Genomic DNA, 24309 nt, shown 5'->3' with positions numbered 1-24309 from the left:
ATGTTGTTAAAATCAAAATAAGACCTTTTGTTCTCTATTTGATATTAAGACATTACTAGTCGACTTAAAAGTCAGACAAGTCTGACACTATCTGACAGGTGTTGGCAGAACTCCACAAGCAGATTTGGTATTTAATTAATATTTTTTTAATCTGGCATTCTAAAAAGAGACGAAGGATCATTGTGACAAAACTATTAGAAAGATTGAAAAAAGATGGGGGAATAAGATGGCGCAACTGCCCATTTAAGTCGTAAAATACAATTTCAAATTATTCAGTTTACAAAAGGGTGATTTCTAACTATATTCAGTTTGAAATATTTTAAAAAAAAAACGATAAGGAAAAAATATATCCTAAAGTTTTGGTGGTATCGAAACCACAACATAAAAACCCAAGTTCTATAAAGTTACCTAATGTCTGATGCTCTAACCACTGGGCCATTTCATTCACAACATAGTGGGTTGTTTAAATGCTATATGAGACGTTGGCCACGAATTTACGGACTTGTATTATTTTTCTAATACGTTCAATTGTTGGGCTACAAAGTGACATTTTTGAAGTATAGTGGGTCATCTCTCCACATTTTTGTTGATTAAAATCGGTGTAAATTCCATTTAACCGCGTTAAGACTATGAAAAAAATATGGAGCTCAGACCCACTCTATTTAAGAAAAGGCATTGGAGTTATAAAAATGACACTATTTGGCGGTTTTGACACGCATACGCCAGTTTAAATCAACCTACTTCAAGTATTTAAAATATTTAAGGGTTACAACCGATTTTACGTTAAATATACATTGTTTTTAATTTTTTTTAAATTAAAAATTATCAGATTTAATGATATTTTACTTTTGCAGTATTTTTAAAATTATTCCTCATATTGGCATTTTACACGCCTTATTCACCCATCTTCTTGCACTGGTCTTCATCCTAGCATTTATTTAAACAATAAAATGCTCACTTTGGTGATTCATTTGAGATATGAAGGTAGCGACATTGCAGAAAAAATACATAACCCGCTTACGCGGGTTATGTAAATTTTTTCTGCAATGATCGCTACCTTCATAACCCACATGAATCACCAAAGTGAGCATTTCATTGTTTATATTAACATCTTTATTTTAACTAATTAATAAATTGAGCTTAAAAAGTAAGTAAAATTCACTAAATTACTGTTAATGTACATAAGTACGTTAGCTAAAAGAAACAGCCAAATTGTCTCCAGTGAGACTTTGAGTCTGACATCATCATGGTTAGTTTGTGCAGTCCGTGATTTTTCTTAGGTAGTTGTAGGTCTCTACCAATCGATAAACAGGGCGTGTCAAATTCAATCCTGTCACTTTCTTCTCAGTTTCAACCGCCGTAGATTTCGACCAATCGATAAACGGGGCGTGTAGATTTCAGTCTGGCTGTTTCTATAGAGCTATGAATTAACTATAAGTTTCCGTAAGAAATAGAGGGAATAATACTTGGTGGATGTGAATATATTTACAGGTATATTTATATTACAGCTTGTCAGATACATGAAACTTCTATGTCAAAAATCGTTATGGGAAAAACAAGGAAAATTACACAAAACCTAGCTCTCATATAACAGTACGAAAGTTGTTTGAGGAACACTTTTGCAAACACATTGCTGTGAATTCTGACAAAATTCTATGATTTACAATCGATTCGGGATTCCACGATGTTCTGTGGTGCAATATGATCTGTATTGACTCGTCAAGCTAATTTTGAAACACGACGTTGTTCTTAATTTGCAGGCTCTCTTGGAAATGTACTTTCCAAATGGTGTTTTCAAAGAAATATTATTAGAAAACCGTACGTATAAAAGTTCACTTGACAGCTATCGGAATCTTAACCATATGAATCTGTATGAAATTTAAGAAAAAAAAACCCCAGGTTGCCGTCCTTTAAATGTGGACTGCAATATGTGTACCATATATGCATGTGTTTCTGACGGAAACGTGAAAGCCTTAAAATTTTCACAGATTCCATCGACTCTAGCCCCCTGCTTTTCTATCAAGAAATCTACAGAGGAGACCTGTAATTGCAAATGTGTTATGATCCATATTATATTAGGAAGCCTGGATTTAGTGCCTTTAATAACTAAATTTGTACATTGTTTCACGTATAGCAATGTCCCTTAATCTTAGAATTAAACATCATTATGAACTATATTAATGAAGATTGCATTTATAGTATCGGGCATTCTGCAAATTCATTATTTGCACACACATTACGCCATGCACAACTTTGGTAACTATGCAGCTTCGTGTAAACTGATTTCATATTTTGATGCATTTCTCTTGAAATGTAAACTTTTATACAGAAATACACAAGCTATTTCGGAAAACAACAAAATATCGTGATTTATGCTATAGTTTTGGCATAACATAAACGTATTCCATGAGCCTGACAATTCATATCACATGCCGATCATGTCTTTAAAAGGAATACTTTAAAACTGCTTCTGAATAATTTGAAAATCCTTCTCTGTGGGATAAGGGGGGGGGGGGGGGGGGTTACTGTACCTTTAACTTCAATTTCACTGTTTATTTCATCCCTTTCTAATTTTTACATGGTTCCAAAAACTTTGGAGGTTGGGGGGGGGGGGCGCTACTTAATGTCAGTTCCCTGTTTAATTTGTGAATTCACTTTTCATATTAGTGGATGAACGTAGTTTGAGCACAAAGGTATAAATATGATTATCGAAATATCATGCAAAAAGTGGTGGAAGCAAAAACTCGGGACAGAGTATAGTAGCTTCGGCCTTATAAGCTCGGCCCACGAAACAACATAAGGCCAAAACCACTACTAGGTCCGAAAGGCCGAACAAACATGTAACTATAATAAAGCTGAAACACAAGAAATCATTTTCTGTTATTTGATCCCAAAAAGACGTCAACCGATGTGAAATTTTGCAAGTATTTAAGACTCCCAAAACGGAGTCTGACTGACTGTGCTTTCACACCTGAATATAATAAAAGAAATTATTTTGCAAAGTACTGCATGTGTTGACAGACTTTTAATATGTTTAAATAGACCCCGATATAATTTACTTTCAATGCTTTTCTTGTACTCGCAATGATGAAGTAAAAATCTATATATATTAAATGATAGACCTTTGCCTAAAAAGTATAATACAATTTTTTGCTCATCGAGACGAAGTGGGGAGCTTATGCTATACCGCCGGCGTCGGTGTCGTATAATTTAAGGTCCGCCCTGTAAAATGGTCCGGCCGGACCTTTAATCTTAACATTTAGGGTCCGGCTTTCATCTATAAGAAAAGGTCCTACCCGTAGTCACTTATTAAAAGTTCTCTTAAAGTATTTCTTCATTTTGCTCATGTACATGTATCTTAAAGATTTCTTTGTTTATGTAATCAAATCGAACATTTGCGTATCGTACAATATGACCGTATTACTAATTGAATTACTTTTGGAATATTAAATTATATTGATAGCTGGTTCGATTTTGACCAATTGTTTAAGAATCTGAATAAATGAAAACCAGGAGTATTCTGACAATAATTTGCACACACTATTAAGTCCCTTTGTTTTTAAACCTCTTCCGGTGTATATGTATTAACAGAAGGTTTCACGGCAGGCGAACACGGGTAAAAGAAGCCCTGCAGGCATTCACACCTGTGCTAATCAGAACACACCCCTGCACTGTGAAATAAAAAATATCTCCGCTGTAGTGTTCTACACAACTTAAATTGTCTTTTTAGCTCGTGCTTTTTTTAATTTTCAGTAGATCAGGAACGTATGATTATATACTTATAATTTATACGTCTCTAGGTAGATTTATCTTTAGTGTAAGATAAATAACTAGAGCAGAGCTCGTGGTAAAGCTACGAGTAGGTCTTCCGTTGTCGCTGCGGGTTGAAAATATATGTGATATGGTTTCAAACGATTATAATGACTAAACTTTCAGTTCTGCTTTTGTTATAAAAACGTGTTGTGATTGCAAGCCTGTATATAAAACGTGTTTAGAAAAAGAAAGGAAGAAAATGTTTTAGCAAAACTATTTGTCGAACAGTTTGTGTAATCGTTTCAAAAATTCTTTAAAAAATGAGATGTTTAATGGCGAGTTAAATTTTCAAAGGGTAGCAAGCATTGTTATAAACAGTATGTACTTATGATTCATATCAGGAATTGTATTATTTTTTTTAAAAACCGAACCCGCCAACAAAACACGTAACCTTTTCTATGGGATAACTTCTTTATTTAAATCTTTATAATTTTTTGAAGACTACGTGCAAGTTTAGACAAAATTTAGTAATTAGTCAAAATTGATGGCTTCTCTGAACTTTTCTACAGGGGAATGTGTGTCGTCTGATATTATTTAATGATACGAATAGACTTGGACATTCAAAATAATACATAATCAGCTAAAAAAAAAAAGATCAGCGGGAGAATTTATGCAAAAGCGAGCATCTAAATTTTACACCAGATGGTGCTGTTTCATAGAGACACCGCTATGTAACGTGAATTAAATAACCTTATTTACAGAAATGAATATAACTTCTCTCGACAATGTAATAATATGCAAAATCCTTATTTTTATGTCATGAAAAAAAAACTTCAATTGCGCTTGCGGAAATTGGAATTCTGGGAAGGAATTAGACAGTCCGTGTTAGAGAAATTAGAAGAAGTTATGAAACTGGTCACTTTCTAGATCAAACTACGCATTGATGTATTAAAGGACTATCATGAGTATCGTCTGTTCCCACGGTCCGAAATCCGTATGTGCAGTCATACATTGTATGTACATCGATACACCTTTACCTCCCCACCTACAGCCATACAAATCAGGGTGCAACCTTCATATACACATGCAAACTATTATAGTTCTGGAAACTATTTATCTTGTATTTTAATATATTGGGTATTCATTGTTCAGCTAAAATTAGTATTCCACTGGCTGTAGCTAACCTTGTAAATAAATTAAGTTGCATTAATTAGCCATAAATTAAATCCCCAATAACGCACATCTATTTCACTTAAGTGTAACTTTGAGAAGCGCATATATTTTTGGGTTGGAGGCAGATATGTCGCTATATCATAGTCTGCAAGTCAAGTGAATTATCATGGTCTTTCAAAAAATTAAGAAATCTGTCGACACTTGCAGTACTTTGATGATTTCAATGCCGACTGCGATCGAATGCATTGCATAATGTAGTCGTATTTCCCAAGAACAAAATTTCCTTTGACTTCAAACTTTTAATTATAATACATTATGAATTATTCTGTTCATAACTATAGAAGTTTAGCGTGTTTAACAGGTTAATTTATTAGCCACATTCTCAGGTTACGATTTCACATCTTCAATGTGAAGATGATTGACTTCGAATAATAGTCTTATTGTTTATATAAGCACCCTTCCAACTGTTACTCAATTACATATGTTCTGAGAAGCGACACAAGATTTTCGGTCGCACGATTGAATTAACACAGATTGACCGAATAAACAAACGGGTGGGAAAACGAAACACGTTGAGGAGAAAATGTTACACATATTAAGGAGAAGTCACCAAAAATGATTTTCGACAGATCTGGATATCTTTTCGCCAACTTAAAAAAAATCCAGCGCGAGCACTTGTCAGCGGGGCGGGAGGAGGGGGGGGGGGGGGGCAGCAATGAGTTCGCTTCCACACTGAAACGAACAAACATGTAGAAAAAACTACACAGTGATTAATATGTGGCCGATAGAACCTAATCTTAAGTTGTTTAAAACTCATGTAAATATTCTTTAAAATAATCATCAAATGCCTCAATTCAGGACAAATCAGGACATTCTGTTATCGTGCTAGCACCTACCGCAAACATGTAACATGGAACTTTGATTATAATTTGATTTGATTTTTAAACTACCTTGTACGCATATAATTATAATATGTTTTTCCTTCATCAAAAATGACGTAATTGGTATACGTTAATTGTAAGATTTTATTGCCGTACATTGTCGATAACCGTCTTCTTGTTTTTATAATGATTCGCTTGGTGTTTTTAATCAATTAAAGAATTTGAGACTTTGATTGGATCATTCAGAAGCTTAACAGATGATTATCACCTATTCTATCTTTAAAGAATTTATACATAACACAATCCTTTAATCTCTAAATGAGATATGTACGGAAATGGAACATGTATAACTGTATCAAACTACATGTACTGTTAACCATGGTGATTATTATGTAGAAGTAGAAAGGGCGGTATTGTTTTCATTATACCCGATAATTATTTATGTATCTTTCAAAATGTTTAAATTGACAAGAATACACAAAAATATATAAATTAATTAATCCTATATAAAATTAAGGCGAACGGACACAGTGCGAACGGCGTCAAGAGCGAACGGACCTAGGGCGAACGAAAACTAGAACGAACGGCGTCAAGGGCGAACGCGTTTTAGAGCAAACGAACAGCCAATCCAATTGATCTATGTCTGATATTGCTTTAGATTGAGAATGATATTGCTTTTATTAATTAACTGAACGATTTTTTAATTGACACCTAATCGTTTAGTCCATAAACTTTTATGTGTAATCAGAACTAAAACAATTCTTGAGTTTGTGGCTAAATAAACTCATATTTGAGAGACGCAACTCTCGTGTATTAGATAACCGCTGACCGCTAGGTAGCCCTGCCGCGACCACGCTGACCGATTTTCTCGGCCGCGGGCGAGGGAGAGTTTCGTTAACTTGGCCAAATTGCCGCGAGAACTGGTCAACACGTATTACTTTTTACCCTCATATTATGCAATACCTGAACACAAAAAACAGTTTTATGAGATCAATAAAGTCACAAACAACATTTTTTGCAGCGACGCCCATATCGAAAAATTTACCGTTTTAGAGTTATGAGGCAAAGACTTTTAAGGGATCTAGACCCCTCATATTAGGGGCTAACTCCTACTTTTATGGTATCAAATGAAAGCTCTTAATATTCTGCACAACTTTTGTTCTATGTGTGACTAGAAAAAATTTACAACTAAAAAGTTATTGAGCAAATATATAAGCAAAATTTAACATTTTTTGAAACATAAATTTCGATGTAATTTTTTAAGAAGTAAACGTGGGTAAATCAAACATGTAAAACAAGGAGGACAACGTTCAAGATGTCTACATTAAAGATTTGTAAATTAAAACTACTTGCTACTGATCAACTCGGAGCCTTTGCAGATACACGAGACCCACTAAAAAAATATTCAAAGGGGAATAACTTAAAACCGGAAGTAGCGATTTCACAATATTTTGTGCTATAGTAAGCTATTGCCATTTCCAATAAGCCCTGAAATTTTGAATAAAACATAATGACAAACAAGCGAGACATTACAGTTTAAAGAAACGTCTAGAAGAAAAAGAAGATGAAAAATAATAATGAAGAATTTCCAACAGAATCAGTACAAGGTCTTCCGTTGGAAACGGAAGACCTTAATAAGAGGCCGCATATATGGATTACCTGAACAAAAGGGATATACGTTGACAGCATACGTAACTGTGGTAACTATAAGGGCGTGAAAAAACAAAAGGAAATTAATTAGAAGATACATGTACCTATTATTAAAAAGCATGATTTGATTGACTACAGGTACATATAAAGTGTTTATTCATTCATTCTTTATTCACTTTACTAGGCTTTACAGCCCATTCGTAATCATATACATATAACATACAAACAAGCAAGTGGAACAGAAGAATAGACAATATACTTAAATTATGGCAACAATTCATTTCGTAATTTTAAACTATTATCTATATACTTTACAAGGTTATTCATAATTTAGAAATTTTCTCATCTTAAAAGTTGCACAAATTTGAACATAGAAGATCTCCAAATATATGGTTTGATATATTTTTATGACCAAGATCATACGAATGACACACCAATAGAAAATTAAATTCATCTTCCACACACTAAATATTACAATATATACAATGTACATTATCTTCGAATTCTGAGTGTTCTATTCAATCGACCAGATTAAAAAAGTAAAAAACGTCTGATAGTGTGTAAATAATCTCTCTCTCTCTCTCTCTCTCTCTCTCTATAATCTGTGATATGTTACAAAGTGTTTTGATGCAGAAATATAAATCTCATTATAAACTGCCTAAAAAATAACATCCTTGCTAATTTCAGAAAAATATTTATCCCCTTGAAGTAAAAAATTGACGTCCTTACTAAAAGAGACAAAGAAGAGCAGTCTCTCTCTCTCTCTCTCTCTCTCTCTCTCTCTCTCTCTCTCTCTCTGACTTTTATGTTGGAAAGGGGCCTAATTTCACATCCCAAAATGAGATCTGCCCCGATGAAATATGATCTTTTAATTTAAGAGTAGGATCTGATATTAAGACCCAAGAAAAGAACTGGTCAAACATGGATGTAGATTAATATTCATTCGATTCTTGTTGTGATATTTTTTAATTGACCTTCTTAAAGCTGCTTGGTCCGATTTTTTTGCAATTACAGTATCAAATTTTTTTTCATACAAATCATTTATCTTAGAAAGTTATGGACTTTCTCCTATTTACACCAGCAGAATCAGTCTCCTTTCAAAGTTAGAAATATTCAAAGTAAATAAAAATAATTTCTCTTTGGGCAAACGAAAAAACAAACCAAAATGCATCACGGGAATGTTTAGAAAAGGAGACCGCTTGGTTTCGTCCCCCGAATGATTGGGGTTATTCAACCCGCATGCTATGCATCAATTGTAAAGAAAACAGACTTTGGAAATATTAGCGAACAAAACGTACACATGTTTATTTGTAATTTGTCTGATTATTTTGACCTTTATTTAAAGCGATGTCAAATTCGTAATACAACCATACCCGTCTCGTCGTCAGGGGTGAAATTTAACATGAGGCGAAATAACGCGGTACCTTTTAATGTCGTTTGTTTTGTTAGCAAATTTTGTACGTATTTTTCTTCATTGAAATTTGGCATAATTGACGGGTAAAACTACTGCAATGTCTATTATTATTCATAAACTTAGCATAGCCATCGTTTAAAAGCGTGCATAAAATTTGATATAAAATCGGACCAAGCAGCTTTAATGTTGGAGTGGACTTCAGGGAAGTTTTTTTTTTTATTTATTCAGAGTAGTTATTATTTATAATAGTATTTAAATAATTGATTTTCAAGATATATTATTTTAAGATAATTCGATTAAAGGAATGAGGCCCGGTACATGTATATATAAATGTATTGTGTCCCTATAAAGATCGTAAAATTAATGTAATATGCATGTTAAGTAAGAGAATTTACTGTAGTAAAACATATTTATAATTGAGTTTTATCCGACGACTTTTTAAAAATGTAACAAAGGCCTGCACTCCATTGCAACGATTGTCCGTCTCGTTGAAATAATCTTAAAATATTAAGCAATGTTTGGGCTATTTGTCTGACGGTATTGATTTTCATCTAATGGCCTTTTTATTCTTTTTATTGGGGGAGGGGCCAAGAAATGCATTTCATAATGTTTATATGAAACTTGTGAAAAAAAATAATGCTATATGTTATTATAGCAGGCAGGAATCTAGAATAAGATTTTACCGGGGTGTCAACATTTGCCTTTTTCACACAAATATTTGTTTTAAGAAAAAAGAACCCCCTTTAACTCTATTAAAATACAAAATGCTAAGACAGATGAAGGAATGTGGCTCTTTACTAATCTTACATGTGTTTAATTTCTTATAAGCAACTTTTGGTGGAGTAATCGTCCTGGAAAATTTCATGACAATGCTTATTCTATACCGTTGTGAAAAGCTAAACTTTCAGTTGAAGATTCTCTCAATAAATCTAGTACTGTCCGATACTTCACTTGGCTTCATTATGTGCCTGCCTCTCTCCGTTTTTGAGTATGGTGATAACTGTGAATTCAAGAAGTATTTATTGTTTCTGTTCGTAAATGTGTCTTTGCTTACAGTAAGTATGTACAATCTGAATATTTGCTTTGTGTTTGCTCTGGATATGAAGTACTTCAACTACATGACTTGGCGTCGATTTGTAATTCTTTGCCCGATATTTTGGATTTTTATGGAACAGCGTTGTCGTAATTTATGTTCTACAGCAAAGATAACCCATTAAAAAATGGCTGTAATTATCTATATATTTAAAAAAAAGAATATTGTTAGTCAATGCACTTAATTTTTGCTTTTGTGTAAGAGGGTGGAGTTTGAATAATTATTTTATTTTGATATTTATTGAACGTTTATAAAAAAAAAAAAAAAAAAAAATGTCTGTGGTGTTGGGAGATTGAACCGGGTGCCTTTGGTGTGTGGGCTTGTGACTTATACCACTAGGATAAGTCAGATTTATATTTTTAGTAGGCCTAACATATTATATTTATTTAGGTTTTTGGTTTCGTGATGTCATAGAAAAAATAGCATTCTGGGTAATTCTTGCCTAGCTCACATTCATTGTCCAAGAGAAACGCAGAGAGAGAAAATGTAACGTTGTGTCAGTGTCAAGAAATTTAACATTCGCAGTGTGTTCTTGCTTAGGTATGTGTATTTGTTAATTTCGTTGCTTATTGCAATGATTGTGGGTGTATAAAATTTTTTTATTATCTATTTAATATTGAGATATATAATTTTGTAAAGTTTTTGAATGAGAATAGACAAACCTGTACTTACATGTATTAGACAAAGGAAAAGGGTAATACTATAGATAAGTGAATAATAAAGAGCATTGGGAGTACATGTATAATTCAGATATTTACATTGTTTATTACAAGTGTGATAAATAGATTTTATTTAAATTTTTAGGATCTGTCAACATTTATGTATATAAGGAAATAAAGAATCTCAACACAATATTCAGAGTGTTACATTTGTTAATTATATAATCAAACATACTGATGTTGATACACGTTCTACGTTGCATTATGAAACGTTTAAAAAATGATAGAAACCTCTCACATTGCCTTTCTGGAATCACAAAGGAACAAGTAAGAATGGTCAAGAAAATTTCAGTTATAACGGCTTGCTTTTCGAGTATAGCCACGCCGTTTTACGTAACTCTCACTTTTCCAATACTGGACTATGAGACTGAATGGGGGAAGGCGATTCATAACATCAGCTCAATGCTGCTGTGTTTGAAGAGTGCAATGAACCCGGTCTTCTACATCTGGAGGTTAAAGGAGCCGCGATACCACATGAAACTGTTACTTATATTCTGGAATAAGTCGTACTGTGAGAAACTGAGGCAACAATACAACGTTGATTCTGCAACGTTCAGCATGGATTGAAACCATAATTGAAACATCTTTTGTACGTCTCGTTGGAACCATTCCGATGCACAGGTCTACACAATTATTTAAAAAATTCTTATCCTTTAATATCCGATAATTCAACTAGCTGTGCAAAAAATTCTCTAAAGTTGTTGTACATGTATCCTTGTATTTCATTTGTTGTCCATACTTCGTATTATTGATTAACAATTTGTTTTAATATAAAACTAGAACTGTCCTAATGGGACTAATACCCCCGCTAGGCTAATTTCAAATGGGACAAATAATTGAATTGAATAATAATTAAGGTTTGGAACACATAAAAAAAAAAATTCTAGAATTATAAAAAAAAAAAAATAGTTAACAAAGAAAAATCAAAATTGTCAGAATTTCACTGTAAATACATATCTATAACAGTAATACATTTACAAATGTATGTATTTGATGATATATTTTTTTAATTTAATTGATTTAAAGAAAAACCAACAAAATGACAAAAACCCCTCCCTTTGCAGTGAATAGAAATACCGGTAGCCAAGCAATGCTCTTCTGTTGATAAAACTTTCAATATCTTTCTAATAAGAGTCTTGACAGATGCAATTAGTTGTTTCAAATTTTCCTCACTTTCTCCTATGGCACAATTGAACTCCATATCAGAAAATTGATCCCATAGGACTATGATTTTCTTTGATGAGCTTGTTAAATTTAATAAACTCCCAAAACATTACCATAATTACCATACTATGTAAAAATATGTAAAAAAGAAAATTTAATATTACAAACAATTTTAAATTGCCAAAACACTACAATCATATCAGTAATTTTGAATTTCATTTAAATTAATGCCCAATAGGGTCACTTCATCAAATTACTTGACAAATAAATTTAAACAACCTCTAAAAATAGTTTAACTTCTGTATTAATAATTGTATTATTTATTTCCTTATAATGATAGACCTTTTGGTTTACATGAAACAGTTTTAAAATAGCCCCAAAACCATCACCCATTTTACAGATTATCAATTTCCCCTAAACACATGCTCCATCTGAACCATGGCTCAGATAATGGCTCCCTTGGGACAAATGAATTCAGCCACACTTGTCTTTGATGTTCTCATTAGCTCCTAAGAATTTATCATTGACAAACAAAAACTTTGCATTGTCAGTTGATAGAATACTTATAAAAAAATAATTTTTTTTTTATTAATTAAGACATAAAGACAAAAAACTCCATCTGGATGTATTTATATAAATATATTTTAGAGTGTTTTCTATTAATTAATTGATAAAATCTGTAAGGATTACCTCCCTTACTTTTCAACATTAGTGTACAATATATAGAATAAGGAAAATGAAAACTGTCACAAAATCATTAAATCTTGTCTGATCTTAAAAAAAATTGCAGGTGCACATCTTCAGATGGTGTTCAACATATGTACAAATTTTCAAACTGTTCCATGCAGTAATAAAAAATTCTATAAGGGGGACAAAGTTGCGTCTACAGACAGACGGACAGACGGACAGACGGACAGACAGACAGACGGACAGACAGACAGACAGACAGACGGACAGACGGACAGGGTGAAACCAATATACCCCCCTAAACTTCGTTTGCGGGGGTATAAAAACACTATCTTTGTAGACAGACAAAGTATCGAATATTGTTGTATTAGTGATCTATGTTAGATGAATTATTTAAATTGTATCACTGTGATCTGTTCAATAAATCAGAGAGCAGAAGTTGATTTGCGTCCACTTGAACTTTGGCAGCACGTTTAAAAACAACAACAACGACAGTCAAAAACGCACCGAGTTCAAAAGAATATGACATTTGATAGAAAAATTATCTAATGGTGTTTGACAGTTTATTATCTTTATACAACTCTGTTAGTTCTAAAGAAAACATACATCCATTGAATAAAAGTCATTTACCAGCACAAACCATGAACTATCCTGTATAAATCCTGCTTACTCGCTGAAAAAAATCGACAGGAATTTCATTGCTGGATAATTGTTGAAATCGAATCGTATAAAAGTCTCTGTCTTACATTTTGTGTTGATTCATAAATTTCACTTTTAAGACTTCAATCATCCACCCATTATTCGACTCTGCCATACCTGAAAAGTTGAATTCAAAATTAATCTTGCGTTTATGAACTAAATTTAGGATAAAAATTGAAATTTTTATCGAATGAAAATTACTTATTTTACAACAAAACTGACCAAACAAAATGTGGTTTATAAACTTCTGTTTCCTCAACCACAGAATTTGTTGAAAAATCCATATAATAGTATTAATACATAATTGTACAATAATACTAATAATATTAGTACATTTTTATAACTGGTTTGTTAAATATTCTTTCGCAGTAAAATATGTCTTCCAATTAAATAAACAGATTTAAATAGATCTTATTAATAAGAAAAGTTAAAGTTACATGTAAATGCATCGTATTGGCCTTCGGCTCGGTGAATAGTGTATTTCTTGGGTAGCTAAATCATTATATTTACATCCACCAAGTATTATTCCCTGTATTTCTTACGGAAACTTATATTTATAGTTAATTCATAGCTCTATAGAAACAGCCAGACTGAAATCTACACGCCCCATTTATCGATTGGTCGAAATCTACAGCGGCTGAAACTGACAAGAAAATGACAGGACAGATATCGACACGCCCTGTTCATCAATTGGTCCAAACCTATAGCGACCTAGGAAAAATCACGGACTTCACGAAATAATCATGACGATGTCAGACTCAAAGTCTCACAAGAGACAATTTGGCTGTTTCATTTAGCTAACTTACTTAAGTACATCAACAGTAATTTAGTGAATATTACTTACTTTTCCTAATCAATATATCGATTAGCTTAAAGAAAGATGTTAATATAAACAATAAAATGCTTTCTTTGATGATTCATTCGGGTTATGAAGGTAGTGATCATTGCAGAAATTTTTTTACATAACCCGCGTTGATTAAGAAAAGTAAGTAAAATTCACCAAATTACTGTTAATGTACATAAGTACGTTAGCTAAAAGAAACAGCCAAATCATCTCCTGTGAGACTTTGAGTCTGACAATATCATGATTATTTCGTGCGGTCCGTGATATTTCTTAGGTCGTTGTAGGTTTCGACCAATCGATAAACAGGGCGTGTCAATTTCAGTCCTGTCACTTTCTTATCAGTTTCTGACAAGTACATTAACAGTAATTTGGTGAATTTTACTTACTTTTCTTAATCAATTTATTAATTAGTTAAAAGGAAGATGTTAATATAAACAATAAAATGCTTTATTTGATAATGCATGCGGGTTATGAAGGTAGCGATCATTGCAGAAAAAATACATAATCCGCGTTAGCTACCTTCATAACCCGCATGAATCACCAAAGATTAAGTACTGACCTCCAAAATAGCAATAATTGTATTATATAACATTTTATCAAATATCATATGAAAATGAAATATAATCGGCCCAGGTTTTTTTTAAAGGAATGATGAAGTTCACTTTATTCGCTCAAAACCATCCGGGAAATGCATGGTGCATGAGGTTATTACATATAAAATACCTGTATTACAAATAAATAACGTCATAAAAATATGTGCTTAAAGGATAATATATATAATTCTATAGATGTATGTAAATAAATATCTACATAATACACAAATCGGGCATGAACTGTTTTACAAAGAAGGATACATTTAGTGAGATAGTTTCAGTAATACACTAAGTGTTTTGAGGTTACTAATTGATTAAATTACTTGAGATTTTATGATATATGGTTTCGTGCATTACTTTGGTGATATTTCTGTAAATTAATTGATCATATGGTACATTCTAGTTCTGAGTTTCAGAATCATGATTGAGAATCATGTACTAGTCTCTAATTGGGTAGCAACGATTTTTTAGCGCAAAATTAAAAAAAAAATAACTTTGGGGTATTTAAGGTTATTCTTTTATATATCTTTGCATGACACAATTTATCTTTAAAAATTCTATACATTGATTGTTTATAAAAATGAATATAAAAATAATAAATTATAAAAATGATCTACAAAGAAGGGTTAAATATCAGGAACAGTACAAGCTAATATTGGTTTCAAAAGATAAATATATCATTAATATATGCATTATTTCAAAATATCTAAAAGGCATGAAGAAAAAACTTTTTACGGTTAAAAAAATGTTATGTTTTTTGTTAAGAAAGGGTCTAAAGAGAGTTCGGAAATCAACCCTCCAGAAAAATTCAAAATTTCTTAAATTTACATTGTTAAATACAAATAACCCAAATTTGCATTGCACCACAAGCAAACTTACATCCTTAAGACCCCCTCCACCCGGAATAGATTTCTTGATCCGCGTATAAAATGATTAACAATGTAATGCAATGATCAGAATTTTTTGAACATACATTATTTTTACTTTTTACCACTGATCTGCGTTACTATTGTAAAAAAAAAAAAAACAATTGTAAAGATAATCTTTATCTTGTCATGGAATTTATTCTACAGGGTATGAATTACTTCAAGCTGGAAAGTAATATCTTTTATACAGGACCTGCTCTAAAACTTTCACCAGGTTCGGACGCCGATGCTGCTGGTAAAGCATAACAACCCCCCCCCCCCCCCCCCCCACCACCAATCGGCTTCGTCTCAGTGAGCCAAAATTCAAACCACGTAGATTCATCAGGAACGTATACGTTCCTGATTCATGATAAATAAGAAATTTTAGGATTAAAAAGGGTATCCATCGCATCCGGATTTTTTTTTATGAAAGTAAGCCTTATTGTTGAGAAAAAAGTATATAATGGGCATGTTTCTATATTGTAAGCCTACTTCACGATAATTTTTTTAAATTCCTTTTTTCACCTTTTTCATTGGTTCTGTAATATTCTCAGCCCAAAGTAATTTCTATAAACTACATGGAAAATAAACGATTAAGTCTAACCATGCAAGTAATCATCAGTTTATTTAAAAATAAAAATGTGTAGTAATTAATTTAAGCACTCAAAGATTTTTTTTACCGGCTTGATCCTCTTATTTCCTATATAAACAAGATATCTGTGAGCCAATGCTCACTAGTGATACCCCCGCTCTGATGTGAATATGCAAAATAAGCAAAGTCGACATTTAACAGAAAGCTGGCATCCGATTGGTACAGAAATATATCCCACAATATGGCATGCCTAAACAAATTCTGTGTTAAAATTTCAATCATCTACAATAAATAGCTGCTGAGAAATCTTTGAGGAAAATTTGTTTGAAAATTTTGGCTAAAATAAACAAAGTACTCATTTGACAGGAAGTTGACGTCCGATTGGTACAAAAATATATCCCACGATATGGCATGCGCCTAAACAAACACTGTGTAAAAATTTCAAGCATCTGCGATAAATAGCTGCTAAGAAATCTTTGACGAAAATTTGTTTGAAAATTTTGGCTAAAAATGAACAAAGTCATTATTTAACAGGAAGTTGACGTCCGATTGATACAAAAATATATCCCACAATATGGCATGCCAAAACAAATAGTGTGTTAAAATTTCAAGCATCAGCGATAAATAGTTGCTGAGAAATCTTTGAGGAAAATTTGTTTGAAAATTTTGGCTAAAAATAAACAAAGTACTCATTAAACAGGAAGTTGACGTCCAATTGGTACAAAAATACATCCCACGATATAGCATGCCTATACAAATACTGATAAAAAATTTAAGCATCTGCAATAAACAGTTGCTGAGAATTCTTTGACAATAATTTGTTTGAAAATTTTTGCTAAAAATTAATAAAGTCGTCATTTAACAGGAAGATGACGTCTGATTGGTACAAACATACATCCCACGATATGGCATGCCTATACAAATATTGTGTAAAAATTTCAAGCATCTGCGATAAATAGTTGCTGAGAAATCTTTGACGAAAATTTGTTTGAAAATTTTGGTTAAAAAATAAGCAAAGTCGTCATTTAACAGGAAGTTGACGTCCGATTGGTACAAAAATATATCCCACGATATGGCATGCCTTAACAAACACCCTGTTAAAATTTCAAGCATCTGTAATAAATAGTTGCTGAGATAAATGCGACAGAAATTTTTGTTACGGACGGACAGACAGACAGACAGACAGACACACCAGGGTAAAACAGTATACCCCCTCTCCTTCCGAACGGGGGTATAATAAGGAAATTCTATGCATTTACGAGTGCAATAAATGGGCTTTTTTATGTAGAAAATATAGTTGTATATCTCTATTCATCACTCGAATTAGTCTTAAATTATGTTAGGATTCTTAAAGCAACACACTGATATTTACTTTGATAGCTGCTCTGTGAACAATCGTGTGACGCAATGCAAGCATGTTGATGTCTTTATCGTAGCCTCCTCCGATCACGGTGGCGACTGGAATCCCACGTGACACACACAAATTGATTACATAAAAGTCTCTTTGAAATAACCCTAAACAAAAAGAAAAAAATATACCAAAAAATAGGATTTTTAAGACTGGCGACAAGTTTTTGCTTTTATTTGAAAATGATGATTTCATTAAAACAAATGAATATTCTTTTGGTGATTCATGTGGGTATGAAGGTAGTAAACATTGCAAAAATAATTCATAACCCGTTTCTTTTCCAATTTGATGGCTTTCTTATAGCCCACATGAATCATCAAATTTTTCATATATATTAAACTACCAGCAATGCATAACCACATGTAAAACTAAATAGAGCATTACTCTATATAAATGACTCCCCGCCAAGGGACGGTTTGTTTTTCTGTTTTTTAAAAGCAAATAAACAAATTCATAACATGTATCTAATTAAGAGCAAGTATTCCAATCGCTTTCTTAAGATCGATATTCATCATTTATAATTGAGCTTTCATTTATGACTAAGAAAATGTATGATTACCTGTTTCATATAAACATACACTAAATTCTGGAGCTAGAAAATTTGATACTGTGGTTTCATCAATATTCATTGAATACCAATTTTCGGGGATTTTATTGTTAAGTTAATCCATGAAATAAAATGTTCATTGAAGTGCAATTTCTATTAACATTTAGTATTGATAGGGTCACTGGCCACGAATTAATCCTCGAAACTGTGATTTTCACTTTATCCACGAAAATTGATACCCTCGAATATTAATGAAACCACAATATTATAACTAGAATCAAATGAATTATGAGGAATGACAAGGTATTACCATAATAGGATGTTATGGATAATTTGAGTTGTTTTTAATGCCATATTGATGCAGGCACAGTATGAAATAAAACCCAGAGTGAATATCCCTAAACATCTTTAACCAGTCCTAAAAAATAATCTCTCTTTTTTTAATTCAATACATGTAATTATCTTATCATGAATCTTATCAAAACACTACTGCTATTAATTCTAATCATGCAATTAAAGTTCTTTTATAAATTAAAGTTCTTTTATACATACATGTACACACACACACTATGAATTCTGGAAAGATTTTGATTCAAATTTCTCGTTAAAATAATAATTTTAGTATTTTTGGACAAAAATTTATATTTTCAAATTATTTCATAAGAAAGGCATTGTCTGTGAAACACTTACTGAAATAAGACCTCTTACCATTATCTGTGAGGTTAAGTTTACCCAGCTCATCTTTTTCGTGTGGGTCCACCCCAGCGTCGTAGAGGACAATGTCTGGTCTGAAACTTTCCAACAACCAAGGAAGGTAGGAATGTAGGTGAGCTAAGTAGTCCTTGTCCTGTCAATAAAGAATTTAGGCCAAATAAAATGGTCCTAAAGGGACTGTTACATTCCATCCACATAACCTTCCCAAAAAGCAAAATTTGTCGCAACCATTGCAAAAAAAACCCCGTATCTTTTTTAAAGCATTTGGTATTCCTTTTGTGTTTAGAAATTTAAGTATGGGATTCATTTTATCTAAGCACTTTATTGTTCTTACCAGTAATTCTTAATGCCAAAAGAAGGAAGAATATGTATGGCAAATTCAGTATAAAAGCACTCAAAAATCCAACTTTTAACATTTTTACACATCAAGCATACATTTCTTCCAATATCTCTTCAACAAGCTGCGACAGAGGATATCAAGGGTTTTTATTTGGTGGGGGGGGGGGGGGGGGGGGGGGGGGGGTGGGGGTGGGAGGGGGGGGGGGGGGGAGGGGATTATGGTTGCAAAATGTGTCATTTTTTTTTTTTTAACATTAACTGGTAAAAGTATTTGGCACTCATTTTACATTTATGTCATTATATATGTAATATCATCTTCGGGAAAATGTGCTATATATCACCAATTTGAACTGAAAATCAAAGTGATATCACCAATTCAAATAACTGATAAGACCCTCATGACAATAACTACCAATACAGCTCCCAATATGTAAAGACCTTTAAGTTAATATAAACAAACTATTAAGATTTTGCTCATATTAGGCTGACAAAATTTGAGAAAAAATAAGTTTGTTTTTTTTTGAAAAGTCAAGAGCTTCAAATAGGTAGTAATGACAAAATATTATAATGTTAATTATGTTTTATATATACAGGTAACTGTTAAAAAAACTTAATCATTATCTAAAGCAATCTGTCTGCATATGAGTAAACATGTCAACAGGTTATGTATGTTTGCATTACCAAATACCTTCATACCCAACGGCATATGAATCCCCACCAAAAAATTTTATTGTTGTATACACAACTTGTAATTTGTAATTACAACAGGAAACATACTTATAACATACTTACAATTTTGAACTTGTTTAAAAATCTTTTGTAACTTCTGGTAATTATACACTAATTATACACTATAAATTTTGTTTACTTCATAACATACACATAGTACGGTTTACAATATGTACAAAATCTAATAAGACATCTTTGAGATGTCAACCATCTCAAAGGCCCTGCTTTAATAATGGACATTGGGATGAAAAGCATTTCAGGGACTTTTGCTTTGACCTTAACCTCTGACTTTGAATTTTCCAGTAAGTTAGAACTTTAATTTGAGCTCCTTGTGCACCCCTTATGTACAGGCATTCTTTTGGTTTAATCTGAGCAAGATTAAGCCAATGGGAAATAATGTAAATGTTTGGACTATTGGTATATTACTTCAACTGGATTTTAAACAAATCTGTATTTCCTTAAAACGTGATTCAAGGTCACTGCACACTCTCTACCCAAAAGCTCTGTTTATGTGAAGTATGAGCAAGTTAGGGCTAAAGTGAGAGTGTATATGTTCTGATTTAAGACTTTGTTTAGTTTTCTGTTATGAACTTGACCCTTGACCTATAAACTTAATTTAAGGCCACTGCACACTTGTAAACCATTAAGACACTCTGTGAGAGAAGTTTGAACCAAGGGGAGAGAATATATAATACAGACTGGATTTTTCACATAATTCTGCTATGACCTTAACCTTCGACCTAGAAACTTGGTTTCATGTCACCGCACGCCCTTCACCCAAAGGCACTCTGCGATTGAAGTATGAGCCAATTTGGGTCAAGAGAAGATATGCTCCAGACAAGTGATCCCGAATGGACAGACAGATGGACGGACTGATTATAATAGGGTGCCCACAGAGAGAGGGCCCTAATTATGACTGCATGGTTTCATTTGCTTACTTGGCATTTTTACTCCAAGATTGTACTTTAATTGCATTTTGTTTCTACCAAATTGAATGTGATACATGGAATGGAATTTATGGGGTACTCACAGTTATTCCAGTTACAAGACCAACATCCATATCACTCATCTGCTTCTTGAGGGGATAATTTTTCTCGCAGTGCATAGAAAATGTGAAGACTGCACAGTTGTCGCTGAATATGCAGGCTGTCCCATCGCCCTGTTAAAAATAATTCGAATGACAAGAGACAGAGTTGTACAATCAAGTTCCTTATAGTTGAAAGCAATATGAGCTGCATTTTTCATGTTTAATTTTTTTTTTAACTAAAATGTTCTTTTCTACTAAAATGACCAAAATATCATGGTTTTTAAATTTCTGTTAGCCATATTTTTGTGGAAAAGGCCGTAAAGAAGCCTTATTTGGAGCAAAATTGAATTATTGTTGTCCTGTACAAAAATTGATTTGCTATATATTCCTTAGAAGAGAAATATTTCCTTTGACAAAAATTAATGATTTTTTCAAATCATTCTTATCATAAAAGTTTAAATTATATGCAGACTTATCGTACTAGCAGGTTTTTGCAGCAAAATAAAATTCTAAAAAAATACAGCTCATATTGCTTTAATATGAAAGTAAGATGTTTAGCAATGGGAGGGATTCTCTTCAGTTATACTTTTTCTCCTCCCCGTCCCGACTCAGTTGGAATAATGTGCAGAATAGTTATGACAGTGTCACTTGGCATTTTTAGATTGATGTATAGTTTCCTTAAATCCAATTAATGGAATTTCATTTGATAAACTGTTGCTTAGAGAATATAAAATTATTTTATTGTTTATATTGTGTCTCATCTGTGAAGTGAGAGTTTTAACTTCAAATTTGCATCCAATCTCATAGGTGCTTGAGGACAGGACCCCCTCCCCCTCTTTCGGTTTAGACCCATGGGGTAGATGAATTTCCTTACAATAGAAATTCCTATGATGTAAAATATCTGAAGATTAAAAGGAAATAATCTCTGTAAGCAGTCAGTGAGTTACAAAACAATAACTCTACATTTTTAAGGAATGAGATCAAATGAACAATGTCTGCTTAAAAAGTAATCTCATATACATGCATGTACATGTAGATTGGAAAAGGTGTAAATTTTAATAATGCTGACTGCACAATAAGCTGGATTTTAATAATGAAACCTCATTTGGATAGCTTATTATTAGATAAAACACAACATTTTGCAAAAGAACTACACTTCAGCTTTGAGGTCCTCCTTTTTATCCCACATGGACTTAAATGCTCATTCTCCACATGACCACCAATCATATTGTGATCAATGATATATGCCCATTTTGTTAGTGGGAAAATTGAAGAGGAGCTGAGGAAGACTTAAGATTGAAAATAATTATTTTTAGTATATAAACAAATGTAATTTGTAAGCAAATACATAAACACAAAACACCTGATGAACATCCAGATCTACGATGAGGACCTTTTTGACTTGGCATTCTTTGAACAATACTGCAGCTGTTACTGCAAGGTCATTAAGAAGGCAGTACCCAGCCCCGTGACTGGGGAAGGCGTGGTGGGTTCCTCCCCCTGTGCTGCAAGCTATTCCATGCTCCATTGCTAACTGACCTGCCAGCAGGGTCCCTCCTAAATAACCAAATTTAAAAGCAACTTGAAATGTTCTACAATTAATGCTCCTGCAGATTCTTATTTATACAGTTGTGCAATAACTGACGTCATTAAGGTATACACTTATACCAATGAAGTCATAAAACTCAAGGGGAGATCATTTATCTTCTACTGACTGTGTATGAAATATACATGTTTCTTATATTAAATTAGCAGGAGGTAAGATATCTGTATAAACCTGTTTCAAGCCGGCATCGTGATACAATTCCAGTACTCCACTGAAAGCCCTGTAAGCCTCTGTTCCTCAACAGACGTGTTTCCACTGAGGAAGCGTTCTACATAATCAGGAGTGTGTACCAGTTTCAGAAAATCAGGATCTATAGCAGACGGCTCTAGGACTTGTTTCATGGATATAACGTTGTCAGTCTTCAAAAATCTCAAAACTCCATGAAATTTCCTCATGGCGAATCTATGCTTCATGGGGAATTCACAAACATAGCCATCATGGTGGATAATAGGAAGCCCATTTATCTCCATCCTTTTTACCTTAATTATAAAAGCATAATTGAAGTATGTGCTAGGCTTTAGCATCATTTTTGAAAGGGGCGCAGACTCCTTAAAAAAAATCTTCACAAGCCAAAAAAATTAAAAGGGGGGGGGGGGGGGGGGGACTTCCCAAAATCATGATAAACTTCAATTCACTGTTAATTCATTTCCTTATTTTACTTCTATTTTTTACATGCTCCAAAAGGGGGGGGGGGGAACTTTATGATCATTCAATGTTTTACAATGTACGTAAATTAAAATGGTACTTGTTGCAACAAAAAGCCAGCTCCCCCCCCCCCCCCCCCCCCCCCCCTTTATTGATGCTACATGTCTGCGAACTGTAAATCAGAATTAATTTAAAAACAGGATGAAGCCCACTCCAATAAAAATGAGAATAAACTAGCTTCCATACAACATAATCAATGTGTAGAAAACATATCGTATCAGATAAGCCATTAACAACATTTTGGAAATAATAGCTAAAAGTTCTTAAACTCAGATTATCAAATATCCATGCATGCACTCTGACAAGGACATTCAAATTTGACTGCATGCATGTATATATTTGATTATTTGATGGATTTACCTTTAAAGAAGCGTGACATCATACTAACTTTTGAGAGAGTGTCCTTGCTGTTTTTAAGTATAAAGCTGTCAAGATTAGCAGTACATAATCTCCTTTCCACTGCACAAGAATTATTGCAAGCTAGTACTCTTGGAAGTCTTTAAAACATCTTAAATAACATCTTAAATAAATCCTCATCTTTTCATTCTCCACAAAGCATTTGGAAATCTCAAATCATTACATAAAAGTTTATCTACAATCAATATTAGTTTTGCGATTGTCATATAGGCTTAGTGTTAAACAGGTAAAATGATGAATCAGGGGTCTATAACCGTACATCAACCACTTATATAAGCCTAACGTTATTCTTTCAATTAAGCATGCAATAGTTAAAATGTCAAACGATGCTTTTGTCCTGATGATGGGTATAATAATTCGTAAAGATTGTCTTTACAACAAAAAGCAGTTTGCAACACATGTCATTAAGGAAAAGCATAGAAATCATCAACATTAACAAGTCAAGTGTGATGTGCTATGTGGTTACTTTGCTTTGTTTATATTTTGGCGTACAAAATAGCTCGTACCTAGTTACAGTTCACAATGTAAATATTATGGATGAAAAAGCAATAAAACTTTTCCAATCTATATTTTTATCATATCGACTAAGTCCTATTCATTTACTGATAAGAATTATATTTGATTTACTTGAAAGATTCCGTACTTACGAA

At 32.9% G+C, this 24309-nt stretch overlaps 1 protein-coding gene across 1 annotated transcript; it reads right to left on the bottom strand.

Moving 5' to 3' along the window:
• Positions 1 to 9068: 9068 nt before the first annotated feature.
• LOC105347097 (uncharacterized protein SYNPCC7002_A1628) lies at positions 9069 to 24140 on the bottom strand. Its single transcript, XM_011455993.4, is given in 8 exon segments — positions 9069 to 13350; positions 17540 to 17682; positions 18831 to 18969; positions 20935 to 21063; positions 22295 to 22488; positions 22709 to 22757; positions 22759 to 23016; positions 23603 to 24140. Coding segments are annotated over 7 exon segments (933 nt in total). The 5' UTR covers positions 23008 to 23016; positions 23603 to 24140; the 3' UTR covers positions 9069 to 13320.
• Positions 24141 to 24309: the final 169 nt, after the last annotated feature.

This window comes from Magallana gigas, chromosome 2, assembly GCF_963853765.1.
Source record: "Magallana gigas chromosome 2, xbMagGiga1.1, whole genome shotgun sequence".
In the NCBI taxonomy this organism is placed as follows: Eukaryota; Metazoa; Mollusca; class Bivalvia; order Ostreida; family Ostreidae; genus Magallana; species Magallana gigas.
Note: the sequence above shows the minus strand (reverse complement) of the source record. Positions and strands in the feature narration are given on the sequence as shown.